The sequence below is a fragment of the Neomonachus schauinslandi genome, chromosome 16, assembly GCF_002201575.2.
Source record: "Neomonachus schauinslandi chromosome 16, ASM220157v2, whole genome shotgun sequence".
Classification (NCBI taxonomy): Eukaryota; Metazoa; Chordata; class Mammalia; order Carnivora; family Phocidae; genus Neomonachus; species Neomonachus schauinslandi.
The window spans coordinates 9787772-9808935 of NC_058418.1; the positions used below are offsets into that span (position 1 = coordinate 9787772).

Genomic DNA, 21164 nt, shown 5'->3' on the forward strand with positions numbered 1-21164 from the left:
TTGGCAGGAGTTAGAGCCTCACCGGGTCCCTGCGGGTATCCCCCCCAATCTCTCAGACATTATTTGCTCCAACGTCGCCTTAAAGGGGCAGCCACATTGGTAGCTCCCAACTCTTAAAGAGACAGGAAGCTCGAGTGGTCTGAGATTCTTAAAGAGACAGGTAAGAGTCTAGGTTGGCAGGGCCGTGCTTTCAGTGTTACAATCCCTTCTTGGGAGGCCCAGATGCCTGGGAAATACAGAACTTGAGTGGGACAAGTGGGAAAATGGAGAAATGGGATAATTCCTCCGGAGGGCGTGAAGTACCAGCTTAGGGGCGGGGCTTCTGAACTCCTAGGGAGCGGGAAACGTTGGGGGAGGAGCCTGTGGGCCTCGGGGCGGGGCCTCCAGACTCGAGCTAAACACGCGTGGGGCGGTGCGGGCTAGGGGCGGGGTTTGTGGACCAAATGAGACAGATAGATCCCCCCGAGGACTTAGTCTAGTGCGTGGGGGACATTCCCGAAGGCTTTGAGGATGGGAGAGGGAGAAGAAGGCTTGATCAGCTCCCTTTCTCCGCCGGGGTGGGGGGGGGGCGCGTGTAAACAGCGGCACGTGGACACAGATTTGGGGTTCGTGTCCACGCCCCTTTCCACAGAGACCGCACCGCTTGGGGCAGCGGGCGGAGCCGCGGGACGGCGGCTAGACAGGGTGACCCGACTGCATTCCTGGCCGGTGTGTCAGCGCCACTTCCCGCCCCCTCTGCCGTGATTTCGGATCCTATTCGAGAATTGGGGCGTCCCCGTTTCTCAGGGTGTGAGCGGCTGCCCAGAGCTGAAAGAGGGTCAGGGGAAGGGGACGCGTTCCTTCAGCCGGGGATCACCAGGCAGTTCCCCAGCGTGGGCGAGACACCCGGGCGCCGCCCCTGCGGGCTCCGAACTACAATTCCCAGAGGACGCGAGGAGGGGAGCCGCCCGACGTCCATCGCGGAAGCTGCTGGGGATTGTAGTCCCAGCCTACGACTTTGGACTCAGTTGCTGGGAAAATCTGTAAAGATCCAACCCATCCTTTTTACCGACGGGGAGATCGAGGCTCAGAGACTCGAGGGGATACTGATTTAGCGAGGCCCTCTTCTCGCCTTAGGGGCAGGGCATGTGAGTCTTCCCCAGCCTCTAACCTTCTACCCCTTTGGTGGCGTCCACATCTTCTTTCTAGAAGGGGGAAACTAAGCCTGGAGGGGTGGGGCAGGGATTCAGGAGGCTGTCTCCCTCAGTCACCGCGAGGTTAAAGTCGATTCTGTCTACGTGGTCCGGTCGCCCTCGGCTTCCGGACCTCGCCCTTTCTGTCTGTGAAATGGACTTTGGGTGATTCCCAATGGGAACGTCTCAGGCTGCGGACTGCCCCTCCAGGACTACAAGTCCCAAGGTGCTCGAGGCGACCCCTACTCCCCCTCCCCTCCGGGACCCGCCTCCCTCCAGCCGGAGTCACGTCGTCTAACCTGTTCCCGGCGCCTGCCCCGCCCCGTCCTGCGCTCCCCGCAGCAGGAGCCGGAGCCGGAGGAAGTCCCCCGGTACCAGGATCTCCCCGGGATCCGTGAGTTCCACCCTCCTGGGGTCCAGCAGCTCTGGAGGAGGCCGACACCGCGTCCCTGGGAGGACTGGGAGGGGACTCGGACGCCGAGTTCCAGGGTGGAATTGGGGGTGCGCAGTTGCCAGGGTCCTTCGAAGGAAAGAACTCATATTTACCGGGCAAAAATAAAGGGAACTCTGATGCCTGAGTTCTTGGGATGGAGGGCTCGGACGCCATGGTCCCGGGGAGACGCTGGAGCTGGGACTCCTGAATCCCACGAATTGGGTGTTCTCAGAAGCCTGAGTCTTTGAGGAGAATTGGGGTATCAGATGCCTGAGTCCCGGGTAGAAATGACAAGACTCGGACTGATGGGGCTCTGGAAAGGGCGGCCATCCCTGACGCCCTCCAGCTGCTTTCTCCACCGAGCCTCTAGGTCTCGAGGCAGAATTAGGAGTGGGATGGGGATAGTGGAACTCGGGGCCCTGAAATGTAGCAGGAGAAACCCCCGAGGTCCCTCTGGAGGCTGGGTTCCGGCGCTCCCTACGCTTTCCGGCTCTGGGGTGGGGGCCGGGGGAGGGGGGACCGCGGCAGCTCTCCAACCTGCGTGCGGCTGCGAGATCCCCAACATATCATTAACTGGGGCGTCAGACCTGCCTAACCAGAGGAGGGACCTCCACCCCAGGGCGCCCCCTCGTGGGGGCGGGAGCCTCCCATTACCCCTTGGAGGTGGGAGATACTTGGGGTTTGCAGAGGGGGTTCTAGAACCCAGGGCAGAATTCCAGAAGGTGGGATTGGATTCTGGGAGGCTTGCATGGCTGGGCACTACACAGGCACGACAGAGAGGACAGGGGTAAACTGAGGCTAAGAGGTCACACAGGTAGAGTTGATTAGCGTTTGGCCCCTTCTGAGCAGCTGTCTCAGATAGCAGAGCTGATCAGAGTTTGGCTTCCTCTTTCTTCTGCAGCTCTCTGGGGGATGGGATTCCATCCATTCCCACCAGATTTTCTGACTAACCTTCCCCGCTCCTAGGGCTCCACGCCCTGACCCTGAGGTGAGAAATGTCACCTCCACCCCCATCTGTCTGACCTGAGGTAGTGTGGGAGATAAGCGAGGGATAGAGGCTAATTCTGGAGGTGTGTGTCTGTCCTTGAAGCGGGGGAGGGCAGGGACTGGCGCCTCCCTCTGGCTGTCTCCCCTTCTCTCCACCCCCATGCGTCATGTGAGGGGATTGAACAAGGGGGTGGGGGAGGCAGGGGGTTCTGATGAGAGAGGGAAGAACTTCCTAATTGTCTGGGCTTGAAGGGCATTCGGTGATAGCCTGAGATGAAATTAAAAATAATAACCAACGATGCTGCCAAGACAGAGCTCACAGCGTGCCAGGCTCAGCGCTGGTAGGTAGATGGTTCCCACTGTCTACAGAGGTCTCAGGCAACTGCCCAAAGGTGGCTTGCTGACTCCACCCCAGGCAATGACTTCTCTCTACTCCACTGGGGAAACTAAGGCTGGAGAGCCCACACCCTGGGCTTTTGCCACCTTCTCTGTGGGATCTTCCAGGCACATGTACCCCTCTGCCAGAATTTTGGGGCATGACCACGAGCCAGAACTCACTAATGTACAGGGAGAATTTAGGGTTTAGGAAGCTGAGACTCCAGAGGTCAAAACCCAGGGCTTTTAGACTCAGAAAGAGTTGAAAGGGCTCTTTTGGGGAAAAAACAAGATTCCTCTGGGTCTTGAGCCCTCACTGTGTGGTAGATCCTATGTTATCTTAATGAACAGCCAAGGAAGGTCAGTAATTAAGAATCCTATGTGTGAACTTTATTTGGTGCTCTGCGTTGTTCTAAACACTGTACATAAGTTATGTCACTCAAACCTCACACCCTTCTGAGGAGAAGGTATAATTCTCCCATCATACACACCAGGAAACTGAGGCACAGAGAAACTATATAACCAGGGTAGAGACTTAGAGAGGGGGAAGGCCCTAGCTTGTTCCACAGTCGTCCACAGAGGGGAAAACCAAGTCCCGGAGAGGGTGGGGTCTCTTCCAGCGTCAGTCTGTCCGGACAGAAATGTAGGAGTCCAACCCAGCCTAGCCTGGTGCTCTGTCTCGGTTCCCACTGGGGATGATGATTCCTCCAGGAAGCCCCCGGGATCCTTAACCCCGAAGAACTTGCTTGGCCTGGCCGTGTGCACGAGTCCGGGGGACCGAGAGTTAGGGGTGGAGGGGAAGGGGAGGAATGGGAGCTGGGGTTAGAGGGTACCCAGGGGTGGACTAGAGCCCGCAGGAGGGGGAGCGGGAGCTGGAGGTGCAGGGCTGAGGCCTGGGAACGGAGGCGCGGCCCGCGCCGCCCCTGCGCCCCGCCCTTGCGCCCCGCCCGGCCCCGCTCCCCTGCCGCGGGAGGTGAGGCACCTGCCCAGGCCCGCAGCGCATTCCCGGGGTCTGAGCTCAGGCGCTGTCCGCCCGCGGGCCGTGACCCGGAGCGCCCCCTCGTGGCCCCGACAACCCCTCTGCCCGCGCCAGCCCTGGGAGGGCCCCACGCCCAGCCTTGGCATTTCCTTAGAGCCAGAAGATGTCAGCGTGGGATCGGAGAGTCTTAGAAATTTGGGAACCCTGAAATCCCCCGAAAGAACATCTTGCTGCCAGAATGCTGGCACCGGAGGCTGCATAGAATTGTTCGTTTTCCTATTTTAACAGACGCAGAGTGTTTCCTGTGTATCTGAGCTTCTAAAAGCCCCGAGTTCTGATTCCTGGAGTCCATACTTTCTGAGGCCTGAATTCTCAGAGCCTTAATTCCTCTTGCACCTTCTGGCCAGTTGGATCCTCACTATAGTCCATAGCTTCATTTAACAGATCAAGAGGCACTCTTGTCAGGGTCAGTGGTGCCACCAGATTTGAACCCTGGAAGTCTGGCTCCTTACTTGTGATCTTACCCACTCCCCTGACCGTGCATTCAGCTAGACTTTTAGGGCAGCGGAATCCTGGGATAGATAGAACATGGTGCAGGAAGATGGAGAAATCGAAGCTAGCAAAACTGGAGAATTCTAGAATGTTCCAAAGATAGAATCTTGGACTCAGAACTTTTGGACAGGAGACTCTCAAGCTGAGAGTTTTAGGCTCTGTAGAGCTTTAATAACAACCTCAAAGTCCTTACAATTTCAGAATCTAGGCCTCTGAGAGATTGAAGAGGCCTTTTAGAATTGCTGATTTGCCTCCTCCTTTCACTGTTGGGGAAACTGAGGCCTGAGGAGTGAATGGGACTTGTTGCCCAAGGTCACACGCTCCCAGCACACCCAAATGAACCACCAGCCCCAACAGGTTCTGTTCCGAGGCTTCCCAGACAGAGGCCAGAATCAGCATGTCCCAGGCCGCCCCGCTGCCCACGCCTGCACCTCCAAAGCTAAGCGGTTGGTGCAGCCTGGGGAGGTGGCCGAGGTGGCGGGCGTGGTGGCTACCATGGGGATGGGGATGGTGCTGGCTTGACTGGTTCCTTGTGGCCTGGCTCCTTCCCACTGAGCCAGTGACCACAGCAGCCCAGCCACCCCCAGCCACCTCCCTGTTCTTCCTGTGAACACTGGGTACCCATGAACAAGGTCGACTCTGGGGAGAGGAAGCTGAGTGGTCCCTGCCCTCTGGGACTCTTCCAAGTCTGGTCGAGGCGACCTAGACTAACAAGTTGGATCCAGGTGTGAAACCTAATACTGCTGACTCCTTGGAAGCTGATCTTGAACAAATAGTTCTTAGCCCCATTTTTTTGCCTGCTACTGTGACTTTGACCATTAAATGTGGTATCGGATGCAAGCCTTTGGCACAGTTCTAGGAGGCCGTGGCCCCTCAGTTAATAGTTGTTATTTTATTTCATTATCCCCTCAGGCAACTATCACAGGCACACAGTAGGCAGCACAATTATTATTTTAAAAAATATATCCCTAGTGGGGCCCCTGGCTGGCTCAGTCAGTTAAGCATCTGCCTTTGGCTCAGGTCATGGTCCCAGTGGTCCCGGGGTCGAGTGCTAAGTCGGCCTCCCTGCTTGGCAGCCTGCTTCTCCCTCTGCTTCTGCTGCTCCCCCTGCTTGTGCGCGCGTGTGCTCGCTCTCTCTCTCTAAAAAATACATAAAATCTTCAAAAACATTAAAAGAGGGGCACCTGGGTGGCTCAGTTGGTTAAGCGACTGCCTTCGGCTCAGGTCATGATCCTGGAGTCCCAGGATCGAGTCCCGCATCGGGCTCCCTGCTCGGCAGGGAGTCTGCTTCTCCCTCTGACCCTCCCCCCTCTCATGCTCTCTATCTCATTCTCTCTCAAATAAATAAAATCTTTAAAAAAAAAAAAAAAAACATTAAAAGATCCCTAACATAAAAGAAATGATATCCCTAACATCTAGCATAGGGTCTCCTGGCCCTAGTAGGCACTCAGTAATTGATAGTTACTTTTGCCTCCTTTGTTCCCCCAAATGCCTGGCACACAGTAGGTAATCAGTGCATAATTGTTGCAGGAGTGATTCAGGGCTTATTAGGACTGACCTAGAAAGACGGACAAGGAGCTACGTAAAGAGAGTGAATTGTCCAGAGGCATCCAGGAGGATTTGAAGGAGTGGGCATTTTCCAGCCAGGGAAGTGGAGGGGCATAGTGCTTCCAGTGGAAGGAGCTAGGAGAGTCAAGGCTCTGTCTGTCTGCTCTACGACCCCTGGTTCCTGTGGGCGGGGTCTGAGAAGGCTTCCCACCCACCCACCCACACACCTCCGCAGGCGCCCCGCTTCCGCCGGCACCATGGACAGCGAGGCATTCCAGAGCACGAGGGACCTTCTGGACCTGAACTTCCAGTGTGAGCTGGGGTAGGGGGCGGGGCTTGCCCCGGAGAGGCCCTCAAGGGTAGAGGCGGGGCGCTGCCCGGAGGCCCGGGTCCTTACCGCTACTCCCACCTGCCCAGCTCTGGCCATGAAGCACATGGACCTGAAGCAGATGGAGCTGGACACAGCGGCGGCCAAGGTGGACGAACTGACCAAACAGCTGGAGTCGCTGTGGTCAGACTCGCCCACGCCTCCCGGCTCACAGGCTGGAGCCCCACCTAGGGTGAGCCTACTCGCCTCGGTCCCCACCTTGGCCCCCAAAGCCAGCTTCTTTCTGCCTGGGGTTCTGCCCCGTTGGGTTGTACAGGCCGTGGGCTATTTAAGAGCACTTGAAAGAGGGGACCAGTATAAATGGACATCTCACAGGACCCTTGGAAGAAAAGGGTCTTTTTCTAAGAGGCAAAAGGACACCGTACCGGCTAGCCTCAGCCCTGATTTCAGGGCTGCCTTACCAGTACCGCTCACCAGGGCTCCCTATGCCTGACTCTCCGGCCCCGGTCCAACTCCCCTAGGTTAATTTCCGATGACCTCTTTTGATCTACTAACCCCCCTCCTAATGTCTCCTTTGACCCCTCAATGTCCCGGCCTCCCCACAGTTGTCCCGGTACAGCTCCAGCCCGGTCCCCGAGCCCTTCAGCAGTCGCGGGTCTCCCCGGAAGGTGGCCACCGACGGTGCAGACACCTCGTTCGGACGCTCCGAGAGCGCCCCGGCTTTGCACCCCTACAGCCCGCTGTCCCCTAAAGGCCGGCCCTTGTCACCGCGCACCCCGCTCTACCTGCAGCCGGATTCCTACGGCAGCCTGGACCGCGCGCCCTCGCCTCGGCCCCGCCCCTTCGATGGCACAGGCAGTTCCCTCGGCCGTGCGCCCTCCCCGCGGCCCGGATCGGGCCCGCTCCGCCAGCAGGGTCCCCCCACGCCCTTCGACTTCCTGGGCCGCGCTGGTTCCCCGCGGGGCAGCCCCCTGGCCGAGGGGCCCCAGGCCTTCTTCCCCGAGCGCGGGCCCTCGCCACGCCCCCAGACTTCAGCCTACGATGCGCCAGTGGCCTTTGGGAGCCCCCTCCTGGGCGCGGGCGGTAGCGCTTTCGCCCCACCTCTGCGCGCTCAAGGTGAACGAGGGGGCCTCCTTTGGGGGGTGGGAAGGATGCAGGCCTGGGACCAGTCTCCCGGTACATCCCGATTCGCCACCTCTCCCTAGACGACTTAACGCTGCGCCGGCGGCCCCCCAAAGCCTGGAATGAGTCTGACCTGGACGTGGCATACGAGAAGAAACCTTCACAGACAGCGAGCTACGAACGTGAGTGGTAGGAGGCTGGGGGGGGGGGGGCGGAGCCAGGAGAGGCAGCCCCCAGACCCTAATGATTCCCGCCTCGCAGGCCTGGACGTCTTCTCGAGGCCTGCTTCGCCAGGCCTGCAGCTGTTACCCTGGAGAGAGAGCAGCCTGGACGGGCTGGGGGCCACCAGCAAGGTGAGGGGTGGCTGGGGAGGAGGCTGGTGGGCAGGGGCCGGGAGTGCGGTCAGGACCACCTCCCATTCCTGGCTGCACCCCCAGTCTCCGTGCCCTCCACCCCAGGCTCTTCCTTTTTTATCCTGGATTTCCACGCCCTCCCTGACTCCCTTTGCCTCACTCCCTCTGGTTTCCCTCACCTTCTCTCCCTTCTTGACCTTTTGTCCTTACCTCCTTCCCCCTCCTCCTTTATCATTCCCTCCGCCTAACTTCCTCCCACCTGAGCCCCTTCTTTCCTCCTTCCCTCTTTCTCCCCAAGGACAACCTCACCAGCGCCACTCTGCCCCGCAATTACAAGGTCTCGCCTCTGGCCAACGACAGGCGATCTGATGTGGGCAGCTACCGCAGATCGCTGGGCTCCGCGGGGCCATCAGGCACTTTGCCCCGCAGCTGGCAGCCTGTCAGCCGCATCCCCATGCCCCCTTCCAGCCCCCAGCCCCGCGGTGCCCCGCGCCAGCGCCCCATCCCCCTCAGCATGATATTCAAGCTGCAGAATGCCTTCTGGGAGCATGGGGCCAGCAGGGCCATGCTCCCTGGCTCCCCCATCTTCTCCCGAGCACCACCACCTAAGCTGCCTCCCCAGCCCCAGGCACCTCCTCAGCCCCAACCCCAACCACAGCCCCAGCCTCAACCCCCTGCCCCCCAACCTCCCCAACAGACTTGGCCCTCTGTGAGCGAAGGTGAGTCAGCACTGGGGGGCCCGGAGGGCTGCTTAGAGGGAGGACAAATGGCTGGGGACCAGAACAGCTGGGGGAGCCATCACAGCCAGACATTGTCCCTGCAGAGAGCAAGGCTACAGGAGCTTGGGAATTTGCTCAGGAGCTAGGTATAGCACGGTGGTTAAGCATGGACCCTGAATCAGACTGCCTGGCTCCATGCTGTGTGACCTTGGACAAGTCACTTAACCTCTCTGGACCTCAGTTTCCTTGAGTGTAAAAGGTGATAGAGCCCGTCTTACTGATTATGGTATTAGATTATTTAATCCATATAAAGTCATTGAAGTAGGGTCTGACATGTAGGAAGATCTCAATAGCTATTATATTGGTTATAAGAGTTATTAATATGTTTGTGTGCGTGAGACCAGCACAGGGCCTAGAGTTAAAACAAAATGGGTTTTGAGCCCCTCTCCACCGCTGACTTGCTGTATGACTCAGGATAAATTAGCTAACCTATCTGAGCTTCTGTTTTGTCATCTGTGAAAAGAGATTAATAATATCTACCTCGTAGATTGTGAGGGACATTCAATGAAATAACTTGTGTAGAGAGTGATCATTGCTATTTTTACCTGCTTTAGAAGGTCTGATAGAGAGAAAAAAGACCGAGAGACCATCAGGCACCAGGACTCTAGTCCCAGCAAGAGTATTCTTTTTTTTTTTAAAGATTTTATTTATTTATTTGACAGAGACACAGTGAGAGAGGGAACACAAGCAGGGGGAGTGGGAGAGGGAGAAGCAGGCTTCCCGCTGAGTAGGGAGCCCGATGTGGGGCTCAGTCCCAGAAGCCTGGGATCATGACCTGAGCCGAAGGCAGGTGCTTAACGACTGAGCCACCCAGGCGCCCCCCAGCAAGAGTATTCTGCCTGAGAGGGTAGGCAAGGAAGTTCTTAGAATCTCAGCAAGTGGGGCACCTGGGTGGCTCAGCTGGTTAAGCGTCTGCCTTCGGCTCAGATCATGATCTCACGGTCCTGGGATCGAGCCCCGCGTCGGGCTCCCTGCTCCGCGGGAGGCCTGCTTCTCCCTCTCCCACTCCCCCTGCTTGTGTTCCCTCTCTCACTGTCTCTCTCTCTCTCTGTCAGATAAATAAATGAAATCTTTAAAAAAAGAATATCAGCAAGTCAAGGCAATCTGATGGGAGGAGCAGAAGATTCAGAAGTCAGGGGGACCAGAGTGCAAATCGCATTGGCTTTGGGCAACTGACTTCCCCTCTGACTTCTGCTCTCTGACGCTCAGCTTCCCTGTCTGTAATAAGGAAGTGATAGCAGTAGCTACCTCACAAGGTAGTGGTGAGAATTCAGTAAGGCAGGCACGTGCTAAGTGCTTGATGAATGGGAGATGTCACAATCATATATTATTCACAGCCCATGGAAAGTAGCACAGAGAGAGCAAGGAACTGCCCTGAGGTCACACAGCAAATCGGATGCTGGCTACGGGTCAGGAAGTTGTGGACTTGGAGAGGGGAGTCTTGGGGTTCTCCCAGGGACCCATTCTCTGATGGGCTCCTTGTTCCTTCTAGGCCCGCCCAAGCCTCCCCCTGAGCTGGAGCCCGAGCCGGAGCTCGAGGGGCTGCTGCCGCCAGTGCTGGAGGCTGGTGACGCAGATGAAGGCGCCGTAACCCGGCCCCTGAGCCCCACGAGGCTGCAGCCGGCACTGCCCCCCGAGGCTCAGTCAGTGCCTGAGCTGGAGGAGGTGGCACGAGTGCTGGCGGAGATACCGCGGCCCCTCAAACGGAGGGGCTCCATGGAGCAGAGCCCGGCGGTAGCCCTGCCCCCCACCCACAAGAAGCAGTACCAGCAGATCATCAGCCGCCTCTTCCATCGTCACGGCGGGCCTGGGGGGCCTGAGCCCGAACTGTCGCCCATCAGTGAGGGATCCGAAGCGAGGGCAGGGCCCCCTGCTCCTGCCCCACCGGCTCTCATCCCACCCCTGGCCCTGCCCCAGATCAGCCCACCAGAGCAGCTGCAGAGCATGGTACGTAATACAGGAGCACACGGGGGTCTATTAGCACATGGGAGCGCCCCTTCCCTTTTAGGACAGGACCTGGAAATTGCACCCATCACATCTGCCTCTTCCAATGGGTCAGGAACCCGGCTGCAAGGGAGGCTGGGAAATGTAGTCTTTAATCTAGGTGTTGCCTGGGTTCTGAAGACAGGGAGAATGTCTAGGGAGAGGCATTCACAAGTCTTGGCCACACAGAGACTCTCTCTGCTCCCCCCCCCCCATAACCAGCCCCCAAGGGCATCTCTTCAGGAATCTTGGAGTCTTACCACCTGGAAATGAGTGTGTCAGTGGGTTTCTTCCAGGACCTGAAAAGCCTGCCTGAATCGAGACAGTCACCATTTCTCTCCCCAGCTGCTGCACGGTCTCTCATGTCTGCCTTCTCTGGGGATCGCTCTCTCCCCTCAGACCTCAGCAAGTCTGTGCCATGGCTAGAAGTGGCGACTCAAAATGACCTCTCACTTCAGGCCCATGGTGTCCTCTGATGCTGTTCAGAGCTGCTTTCATTCAGAATTGCAAGAGCAAGTCTCTGATCTCTGAGGCTGTGGGCATTGTGATAAAGGGCACCAGCTGCAGAGCTAGGCTGCCTGGTTCATATCCCAGCTGCATGGCATGTATCAGCTATGCGACCTTGTTGTGCAAGACACTTAGCCACTCTGGGCCTCGGTGTCTTCATCTGTAAAATGGGGATGAGAATAACCATAGGATTGCTGTGAACATTAAGTATATGAATATAGTGCTTAGAATAGTGCTTGGCACTTAATTGTTAACCACTATTATTATTGTTAGCATTTGACCAGGGAATGGTCGCCTTCTAAACTTGCTCCAGACCCTGTGTCTTGGCTGGGGGTGGGTGGTGTCTATGGAACAGTCCTGTTCTCTCGGTGTGGATGGACGGAGAGAGGCGAACGATTTCCAAGGACGAAGCAGGGGCCAGGTACTGACACCCAAAATGCCTATTCCCAAGCCCTCCTAAAGTTGGAGCCAGGAAATGTTGAGATCCAGGATCTTGAAATCAAGAACAGAAGAATGAAATCACCTTATAGAATCACAAAGTCCTGGCCATAAAGAAACTTGAAAATTCAGAGAATTCAAGAATTAAATCCTGTTCTCAGTCTCAGAGCAGTGAACCTTCAGAATCCTGAAGAGCCGAAGTTTCAAAGAACAGGATCTTAGAATTTAAAAGTTAGTAACACCAACTGTGGTTATTAAGTGATCTGTGAAGTCACCAAAACTGAAAATTAAAGACTCTTCTCATTTGAATCTGAAAATTACAGATTAGTGCACTAATATGTTGAAATACAGAATTCTGTTTTATTATTATTATTATTATTTTAAAGATTTTATTTATTTATTTGAGAGAGAGAATGAGAGAGAGCATGAGAGGGTGGAGGGTCAGAGGGAGAAGCAGACTCCCTGCCGAGCAGGGAGCCTGATGCGGGATTCGATCCCGGGACTCCAGGATCATGACCTGAGCCAAAGGCAGTCGCTTAACCAACTGACCACCCAGGCGCCCAAGTTTTATAATTTTTTTAAAGATTATTTTTTTTAAGTAATCTCTACACCCATCATGGGGCTTGAACTCACAGCCCCAAGATCAAGAATCTCATGCTGTACCAACTGTGCCAACCAGAATTGTATTGTAAATGAACATTTTCCACTAGAAAAGAATACACAAACACCATAGTAACTAGGAGGAAATAGAAAAAAAGAATAAAGAGGCCAAAAATTAACGGCACTCAGAACCATGATTAACATTTTAAGTATCTCCTTCCAATCTGTCAGAATGAAATTCTAACCATAAAACATTAAAGTTCCCGATCATAGAATCTTGGGAATGCAGCATCTTGGGTCTTCAGCAATTTGACATGGCATAACTTAGCATTCCTGGACTCACAACAGTATTGGAAATTTGAAATAGCTGAACCTCAGAGAATTTTGAAATCTGTGGCTCTTGGGATCTTCAAATTCCAGGATCTTGAAATCATGGACATCAAAGACCAGAATCACAAAAATGCTACACGCTCCGAATAAATGAATCTGGTAGGAGGACCCATGAACATCAAAAATAAGAAAACACAGGAAATTAAAAAAGAAAGAAAGAAAACACAAGGAATAATAGGCTAAATAATCTCATTCCATACATCTGGAATTAACACTGGACAACAGTTTGTCGTGTGTGTTTCACAGTATTTATGTTTTATAAAAGCAGTAAGACTGAGGACGGGTTGAATAATCTGGCTTCTATGAATCATCAACTCATCAGGTTCCTTTCAGGTCTCAGGGGCCAAGATCCTATACTCACCAGATTCCCTGACTGTCGTAAGTAATCAAAGGCTATAGAACTAAGGCATCCCCTTCCCCATGGCCGTCTGGACTCAGGCTCTGTACTTCCCTGCCTTCCAAGCCCAGCCCTACCTCTGCCTAGTTGGTTGAATTGGGGCGGCTGCCGCCGGGTCCCTGAACCTCTGTTTTCCTCTGTAAGTAATGGGTATATTAACGATCCCCCCAAGTCACTGAAGCCCACCCGCACCCCCTGCCCTGTCCCCCCAGGAGATGCGCTCGGTGCTGCGGAAGGCAGGCTCCCCGCGCAAGGTCCGCCGCGCGCGCCTCAACCCGCTCGTGCTCCTGCTGGACGCCGCACTGACCGGGGAGCTGGACGTGGTGCAGCAGGCGGTGAAGGAGGTGCGCGCTGCCAAAGCGCAGGGCAGGCGGGGTGGGGGCGGCGGACGGGGGATGGCCGCCGCTGGGGACTGAGCCTCCGCGTCCCCCTCCCACCCAGATGAACGACCCGAGCCAGCCCAACGAGGAGGGCATCACCGCCCTGCACAACGCCATCTGCGGCGCCAATTACCCCATCGTGGACTTCCTCATCGCGGCCGGCGCCAACGTCAACTCCCCCGACAGCCACGGCTGGTGAGCTCTGACCCTGACCCGCGCGGGGCAGGCGCGGGGCGGGCGCGGGGCTGGGCACCCGCGGGCGAATGCGCGGCCACCCACGCACGCCTCCACGCCTAGGACACCGTTGCACTGCGCGGCGTCGTGCAACGACACGGCCATCTGCACGGCGTTGGTGCAGCATGGCGCAGCAATCTTCGCCACCACGCTCAGCGACGGAGCCACCGCCATCGAGAAGTGCGACCCCTACCGCGAGGGTTACGCTGACTGCGCCACTTACCTGGCAGGTGCGAGGCACGCCTCTGGGGGAGGGAGGAGGTCGTGGGGACTGGGCCGCCCAGCTGGCAATTGCGGAGAGGGAGGCGGCAGATTGCGGGTCGCGGGAGAGAAGACGTGAGGGCTGTACCAATCAAGTGGCAGGGTCACAGAGGAAGGGCGGCGGGATGGACCACCTGCGGGGGAGGGGGACAGGGCGTCCCAGCTGGCAGGTGCAAGCGGGCTGTGTGGGGTGAGCAGACTGCCGACCTCGAGGGATGGGGGGAACGGGCACTGTGCCATGCAAACTGGACACCTGTAGGGAGAAGAGAGGTCTTGGGAGATTGCACTGTTCCCCTGCTTTCTCACCTGCGGGCGTGGGGAGTTGGCCGTTCCATTGATACCACTTACCGGGCATAGGGCTGGGCAGGTGGGCCGTGCTCCGTATGGGAGACACAGGGCCACACACCTGGCAGGTGAGCAGGCCGTGGCTTCTGGGGAGGGGCTTGGGGACTCTTCCACTTGAGGGGAGACACGAGGCTTCCCTTATGGGGGGAGGGGGCAGATCACCTAACCAGGTGATGGGAGGAAGTAGGTAGCCTGTACCAAGGGCTTGTCCGTATTACACACCCGGGGTGGGTGGGCAAACTGTATCATAGGGTGGGGTTAGGAACATCACAGAGCTGGAGTGAGTTAGGCTCTAGGATCGCGGTGGGGGGGACAATGTTTTTCAGAGGTGAGCCTCTAGGGCCACACAAGAGCCTGCTGTGCCACCTAATGGCAGGAACTGGACGAGAGCCTTGGGGCTTCTGGGTGAGCAGGGGTAGACAGGGACTGCACCACTGGGGCACGAAATAGACTGTAAGCTTCGGGGAGGGGCATTGGGCCCTTACACATTTGTACAGGGAGGGGGAGCCTATGAGATGTGGAGCTTGGACTGTTCTGTCTGCCTCCGACATGGAGAGTTCTGTGAGGGTCAAGTAGAGGTTGGACACCCGACCTGGCTGGGAAGGGAGCCGGAACCGGAACCCGGTGGACTAAAACCTCTAGAGAGAAGGAACAGGGTGGACTGTACCATTTGGAAGGGGGGGCTAAATTCTTGATGGAAATATTACCACTTAAGGGGGTGGGGGTGGGGGATGGGCTGTACCCTCTGGAGAAGTTATTGCATCCTCTGGAGATTTTGTCACTTGGGGAGGGGGAAGCAATGTGGACTCACCATCTGGGAAGGGGGAGGGGGGAGCACAGCGGGAAGGGCTGTACCATCGGAAGGAGGGGTTGAGATTAGAAACTGTACAGCTTGGGGGGCGGGGGGAGGCGGTATGCAGCCGACCGCACCTCTGGGAGTGACACAGGGACTGGATGACGTCCATGAGGGGATGGGGACCACTGACCCTGCCTCGGGGGTTGGAGGCCCCAGTTTGATGCACCCTGATGTTCTCGAATTCCAGAGACTGCCAGTCCCTGGCAGGTGACTCCAGCTTTGGCACCCCTCTCCAGACAGGGGTACACAACTTTGCAGGTGGCTCATCCCTCAGCTGTGTGTATGTGTGGGCGGGATGCCACATCCCAGGGCCTGTCCCTGTCCTCAGCGTGTCTTGTGTCCCTGAGTGTTCTAACCCCTCCACCCCCCACCCCCAACCGGGTGTTCACAATCTCTGCCCGTTTATGTTTCAGACGTGGAGCAGAGCATGGGGCTGATGCACAACGGGGTGGTGTACGCCCTCTGGGACTACAGCGCGGAGTTTGGGGACGAGCTGTCCTTCCGCGAGGGCGAGTCAGTCACCGTGCTGCGGAGGGATGGACCTGAGGAGACGGACTGGTGGTGGGCCTCTCTACATGGCCAGGAGGGCTATGTACCCCGTAACTACTTCGGGGTGAGCCCGGAAGAGATATATATTGTAACAGCGTCCTGGGGCTATTTGGGGAAAGGGGTTGATTCTGGGAAAAAGAGGAGCAAAAGGGACAGTCCACACTGGGGGCAAGGGAGGTCAGAAGAATCCATTATGGGTCGTGGGGAGATGAGGACCTTACAGTTGGGGGAGAAAGAGCCCCTTCCTGGTGGTACTTTGTGGGGAACTCACTGCCTTACTAGTTATTTGATTGGTTCATGCTCAGTCAAATATTTTTTATCATCCCTAGTTATATTACTGGGGAAGCAAGGAAGAATGTATTTTAGCCAAGGGAAGCCGTGAAGAATCCCATTTTAGTAACCGAGGGGAAGTTAAAGAATTGTGTATTACTGGTGTAGTGGTGAGGAACCTATGTTACACTGCAGGGGGCAGGGAGAGGAGGAATCCATTATTAAAATGATGGTAGAATTGAGGGAGGTTGTACTAGGTTAAGGGAAGAGACCAGAAGATCCCATTATATTCCTAGGGGAGAAGATTCTTTTAGTTTGGGGATGGGCGGCGGTGGGTCTCAACGAGACAGTCATGGTGATAGGGAGAAGCAGGTGTTTCTTTCATGGCAGTATGGAAGACTCGGAAAACTCAATTTCATCAACTGGGCTGCTGAGTCTAAGGCTCCATCTGGTGCTTGGTTGTGTCAGGGGCCTTGGGGATTCTGGAGTGATTTGGGAGTCAGCTGAAGGAGTCTGTTAGGAAGGGAGGGGAGGATGGAGACAGCCCACCTATTTGGGGGTGGATTAGGTGACTCCATTAAAGTTGGGGGTGGGATGAAAGAGTGAGAGTTCCTGGCGTCTAAAGATCCTGCCTTCCCTCAGCTCTTTCCCAGGGTGAAGACTCAGAGGAATAAGGTCTAGCTGCACAGGAGGACGTTGCCAAGGGAGGCAGGAGGGAGCAGCCTTGCCTTTGCCCCAGACCTTTCCCTCAGTAACTGCTGCATCTCCTTGGGCCCCAAGCCTACAGGGTTGGGGTCCTCACCTCCAGCTCTCTGCTTCCCTGGAAGCCCAAGGGAGAAGGAGAAGCTCAGCCTTGCATTTAGAAACTGCCTTAGCCATGGAGATCACCTTGAAGCTGGGAATCATTGGAGGCAAGAGACTCCCCCCATCTTCCTCCATTTCCCAAATCAGATCCTGTCCAAAGTGCCTCCTACCCCTACAAAACAAGCCAACACACCATCCTAGGGGAGCCTGGGATGTGTCACCTCCACTGGATTTCCCTGGGAGTCACCTCTGCCCCCATCTCTCCAGGGCTGGGTGAGACACACTGGTCTCCCAGCTCTCCCCAGTCAAGTGCCTTCACCCAGTGCTGGTTTTATAACCAAATGGGGACATTTTCCCTTATAAATAAAGGTAGTTTGCACCAAAATTGACTTCCCTCTCTTTGGATCCCCCTCTGACCTAATAAGTGCTCGTCACCCATACGGGATTCGGAGTTCGGAGTTCGACAAACCAGTTTTAAGGAAGCCCCTTTCTAAGGGATTTCTGTCATGTAAATCCAATACTTCCTCTTCCAAACACACCTGTTTTTTGTGTTTTTTTTTTTTATGGGGGGAGAGTTTTTTGTTTTTTTGGTAGTGTCTTGATCTTTTTTCATGTTTTGGATTCTTTATGTCTTTAAACATTTTAAGCTTATTTTATAGTATATGTGATAATTCTATCATCTGAAGTTTGGGGCCATCTACTTTTTTTTTTTAAGATTTTATTTATTTGAGAGAGAGAGAATGAGAGACAGAGAGCATGAGAGAGAGGAGGGTCAGAGGGAGAAGCAGACTCCTTGCTGAGCAGGGAGCCCGATGTGGGACTCGATCCCGGGACTTCAGGATCATGACCTGAGCCGAAGGCAGTCGCTTAACCAACTGAGCCACCCAGGCGCCCTGGGGCCATCTACTTTTATAATTTGCTGTGTCTGCTGGTTCTCACTCATGGTGGATTTTTTCCTCATGTGTGTTGAAATCATGGATTGGGAGACCGTCTTCAACAAGGCTTTATCTTCCTGAAATCCAGGTGGCCTTGTTGAGGGTATGACCCTGAAGAGTGACTTTCCTTTGCTTCTGCCCCACTTCTTTATTGTGTAAACTGATTTTTGGTAAAGCACAGGCATATATCTCCTCTGTGTATTTCTTTCTTTTTTTTTTTTTAAGATTTTATTTATTTGACAGAGACACAGCGAGAGAGGGAACACAAGCAAGGGGAGTGGGAGAGGGAGAAGCAGGCTTCCTGCAGAGCAGGGAGTCCAATGCGGGGCTCAATCCCAGGACCCTGGGATCACGACCTGAGCCGAAGGCAGACGCTTAATGACCGAACCACCCAGGCGCCCCTCCTCTGTGTATTTCTTGACAAATCCTAAGGCAACAGCATCGTTGTTGTCTGAGATGTCCAATACCATAGCCACCAACCTCATGTGGCTATTTAAATTTAAATTAACTAAAATTAAATAAAAATTGGGGCGCCTGGGTGGCTCAGTGGTTAAGTCTCTGCTTTCTGCTCAGGTCATGATCCCAGGGTCCTGGGATCGAGCCCCGCATCGGGCTCCCTGCTCAGCGGGAAGCCTGCTTCTCCCTCTCCCACTCCCCCTGCTTGTGTTCCCTCTCTTGCTGTGTCTCTCTCTGTCAAATAAATAAATAAAATCTTTTAAAAAAATTAAAAATTAAGGATCATCTCTCCGTCACGCTGGCCACTTTTCTAATGCTCGGTAGCCACGTGTGGCTAGTGGCTACCATTTTGGGCAGTGCAGAGAAGAGAACATTTTGATCATCCCAGAAAGTTCTATTGGATAGAGCTGATACGCAACATTTCCATTATAAAGAAGTTCCATGGTGCCTCCTCCCAGTCAACCACAGTTGTGATTTCTATCACTATTGATTAGTTTTCGTGAATATACTTTATTTTTACTTTTTTTTTTTTTAAGATTTTATTTATTTATTTGACAGAGAGAGACATAGCGAGAGCAGGAACACAAGCAGGGGGAGTGGGAGAGGGAGAAGCAGGATTCCCGCAGAGCAGGGAGCCCGATATGGGACTCGATCCCAGGACCCTGGGATCATGACCTGAGCTGAAGGCAGACGCTTAATGACTGAGCCACCCAGGCGCCCTATTTTTACTTTTTTAAAAAGATTTTGTTCATTCATTTGAGAGAGCAAGTGAGTGAGAGGCGCTTGGGTGTCTCAGTCATTAAGCGTCTGCCTTCAGCTCAGGTCATGATCCCAGGGTCCTGGGATCGAGCCCCGCATCAGGCTTCCTGTTCGGTGGGGAGCCTGCTTCTCCCTCTCCCACTCCCCCTGCTTGTGTTCCCTCTCTTGCTGTGTGTCTGTCAAATGAATAAAATCTTTAAAAAAAAAAAGAGTGAGTGAGAGGGAGAGGGGCAGAGGGAGAGGGAGAAGCAGACTCCCTGCTGAGCAGGGAGCTCTGATGTGGGACTCAATCCCAGGACCCCAGGATCATGACTGGAACCAAAGGCAGATGCTTAACCGACTGAGCCACCAGCGTGCCCCAATGAATATACTTTATTTATTTTATTTATTTATTTATTTATTTATTTTAAAGATTTTATTTATTTATTTGTCAGAGAGACAGACAGAACACAAGCAGGGGGAGAGGCAGGCAGAGGGAGAAGCAGGCTCCCCGCCGAGCAAGGAGCCCGATGTGGGACTCGATCCCAGGACCCTGGGATCATGACCTGAGCCGAAGGCAGACGCTTAACCAACTGAGCCACCCAGTCGTCCCCAATGAATATACTTTAAAAACCAAATAGTACTGGGGTACCAGACTGGCTCAGTCAGAAGAGCATGCGATTCTTGATCTTGGGGTCGTGAGTTTGATCCCCACGTTGGGTGTAGAGATTGCTGGAAAAAAAAAATCAAACTATACTAAAATGTTTATGAAAAAAAGCAGTCCTCAGGCACCTGGGTGGCTCAGTCGTTAAGCGTCTGCCTTCGGCTCAGGTCATGATCCCGGGGTCCTGGAATCGAGTCCCGCATCGGGCTCCCTGCTCAGCAGGAAGCCTGCTTCTCCCTCTCCCACTCCCCGTGCTTGTGTTCCTGCTCTCGCTGTGTCTCTCTCTGTCAAATAAATAAATAAAATCTTTAAAAAAAAATAAATAAAAATTTAAAAAAAGAAAAAAGTAGTCCTCTGTGCCATCTCTCTGCACTCCCCTCTGCTCTCTAGAGACAACCACTTTCAACTGCTTTACCTGTTTCTTCTAGTATTTTCTTCCATGTTTCTAAATAGGCTGACCTGCTATTTCTTTTTCTTTTTTTTTTTTTTTAAGATTTTTATTTATTTGTCAGAGAGAGCACAAGCAGGGGGGAGCAGCAGAGGGAGAGAGAGAAGCAGGCTCCTCACTGAGCAAGGAGCCCAATGTGGGACTCGATCCCAGGACCCTGGGATCATGACCTGAGCCGAAGGCAGACGCTTAACGACTGAGCCACCCAGGCGTCCCTGACCTGCTATTTCTTTCTCTCTCTCTCTCTTTTTTTTTTTTAAGATTTTATGTATTTATTTGACAGAGAGAGACACAGCGAGAGAGGGAACACAAGCAGGGGGAGTGGGAGAGGGAGAAGCAGGCTTCCCGCGGAGCAGGGAGCCCTACGTGGGGCTCGATCCCAGGACCCTGGGATCATGACCTGAGCCGAAGGCAGACGCTAAATGACTGAGCCACCCAGGTGCCCCTGACCTGCTATTTCTTGATAGCCCATTGTAGACATTCTCCACTGATGCTTGAGCTCATGCAGCCACCACTTCCCCTCTCCCAATGAAATCATGTCATAATTTTTATATCAGTCAATAGTTTTTACAGTGTGATACGTAAATGTTTTTACTGTAGAGCCTTGTAATATACTAGCATTTTCTTTCTCATACAAACTTCCAAATTTTTGAGAATTAATAATTACCTTTGTCACATGCTTAATTTTATACGTATTTTTCAAATGTTCCATGGGATCGTCCATACTCCTATCAGTTCACAAGCTTTGTTTCTTTTTTTCCCTCCCTCTTGAAGTCCTCTCTCTTACTTTAATCTGGGCCTGCTGCTCTCTAGGCCTGTGCTAAGCTTTCCTGGGACATCCCCGAGTTGGACACTATTTCCTGGATCCCATGTCTTTGTCTTACTTGGTTGACTCTTCATTTTGGTGGAGCACATCCTCCAGTTGTTCTCTTAAAAGGATGAAGAAGAGGTAAATATTTTTGGGTTCTTAAAAACTAAATATAGCTTCATTCTACCCTCCCACTTTATTATAGTTTGGGTGGGGTATAAAGTTCTAGGTTGGAAATATATGTATCCTTTTTCATTCAAATCTGTTTGCACCCTGAGTTGGAATGCAAATTTATTTATTTATTTATTTATTTATTTATTTATTTATTTATTTATTTAAAACATTTTTTTAAAAGATTTTTTAAATTTATTTATTAGAGAGAGAGAGAGAGCGCCAGAGGGGGTAGGGTTAGAGGGAGAAGCAGACTCCCCGCCGAGCAGGGAGCCCGATGTGGGACTCGATCCCGGGACTCC

At 54.0% G+C, this 21164-nt stretch overlaps 1 protein-coding gene across 2 annotated transcripts; it reads left to right on the forward strand.

Annotated features, from left to right (window-relative positions):
* Positions 1–1447: 1447 nt before the first annotated feature.
* Positions 1448–17018, forward strand: PPP1R13L (protein phosphatase 1 regulatory subunit 13 like). Of its 2 annotated transcripts, XM_021681342.1 has the most exons (14): positions 1448–1566; positions 6282–6358; positions 6464–6606; positions 6980–7490; positions 7580–7678; positions 7758–7849; positions 8148–8568; positions 10121–10575; positions 12880–12924; positions 13156–13287; positions 13385–13518; positions 13621–13787; positions 15433–15632; positions 16481–17018. In XM_021681342.1, the coding sequence occupies exons 2-14, from the start codon at positions 6304–6306 to the stop codon at positions 16517–16519; spliced, it is 2493 nt and encodes an 830-aa protein (XP_021537017.1). In that variant the 5' UTR covers positions 1448–1566; positions 6282–6303; the 3' UTR covers positions 16520–17018. The 2 variants fall into 2 exon arrangements, with proteins under 2 accessions (XP_021537017.1, XP_021537018.1); XM_021681343.1 differs by lacking the exon at positions 12880–12924.
* The last annotated feature ends 4146 nt before the right edge of the window (positions 17019–21164 follow it).

Coding starts and splice junctions, on each gene's coding strand:
- PPP1R13L (XM_021681342.1), top strand. CDS start 6,304: ATGGACAGCGAGGCATTCCAGAGCACGAGGGACCTTCTGGACCTGAAC. Junction 7,679..7,757: donor ACAGACAGCGAGCTACGAAC/GTGAGTGGTAGG, acceptor CCCGCCTCGCAG/GCCTGGACGTCTTCTCGAGG. Junction 15,633..16,480: donor TACCCCGTAACTACTTCGGG/GTGAGCCCGGAA, acceptor GCCTTCCCTCAG/CTCTTTCCCAGGGTGAAGAC.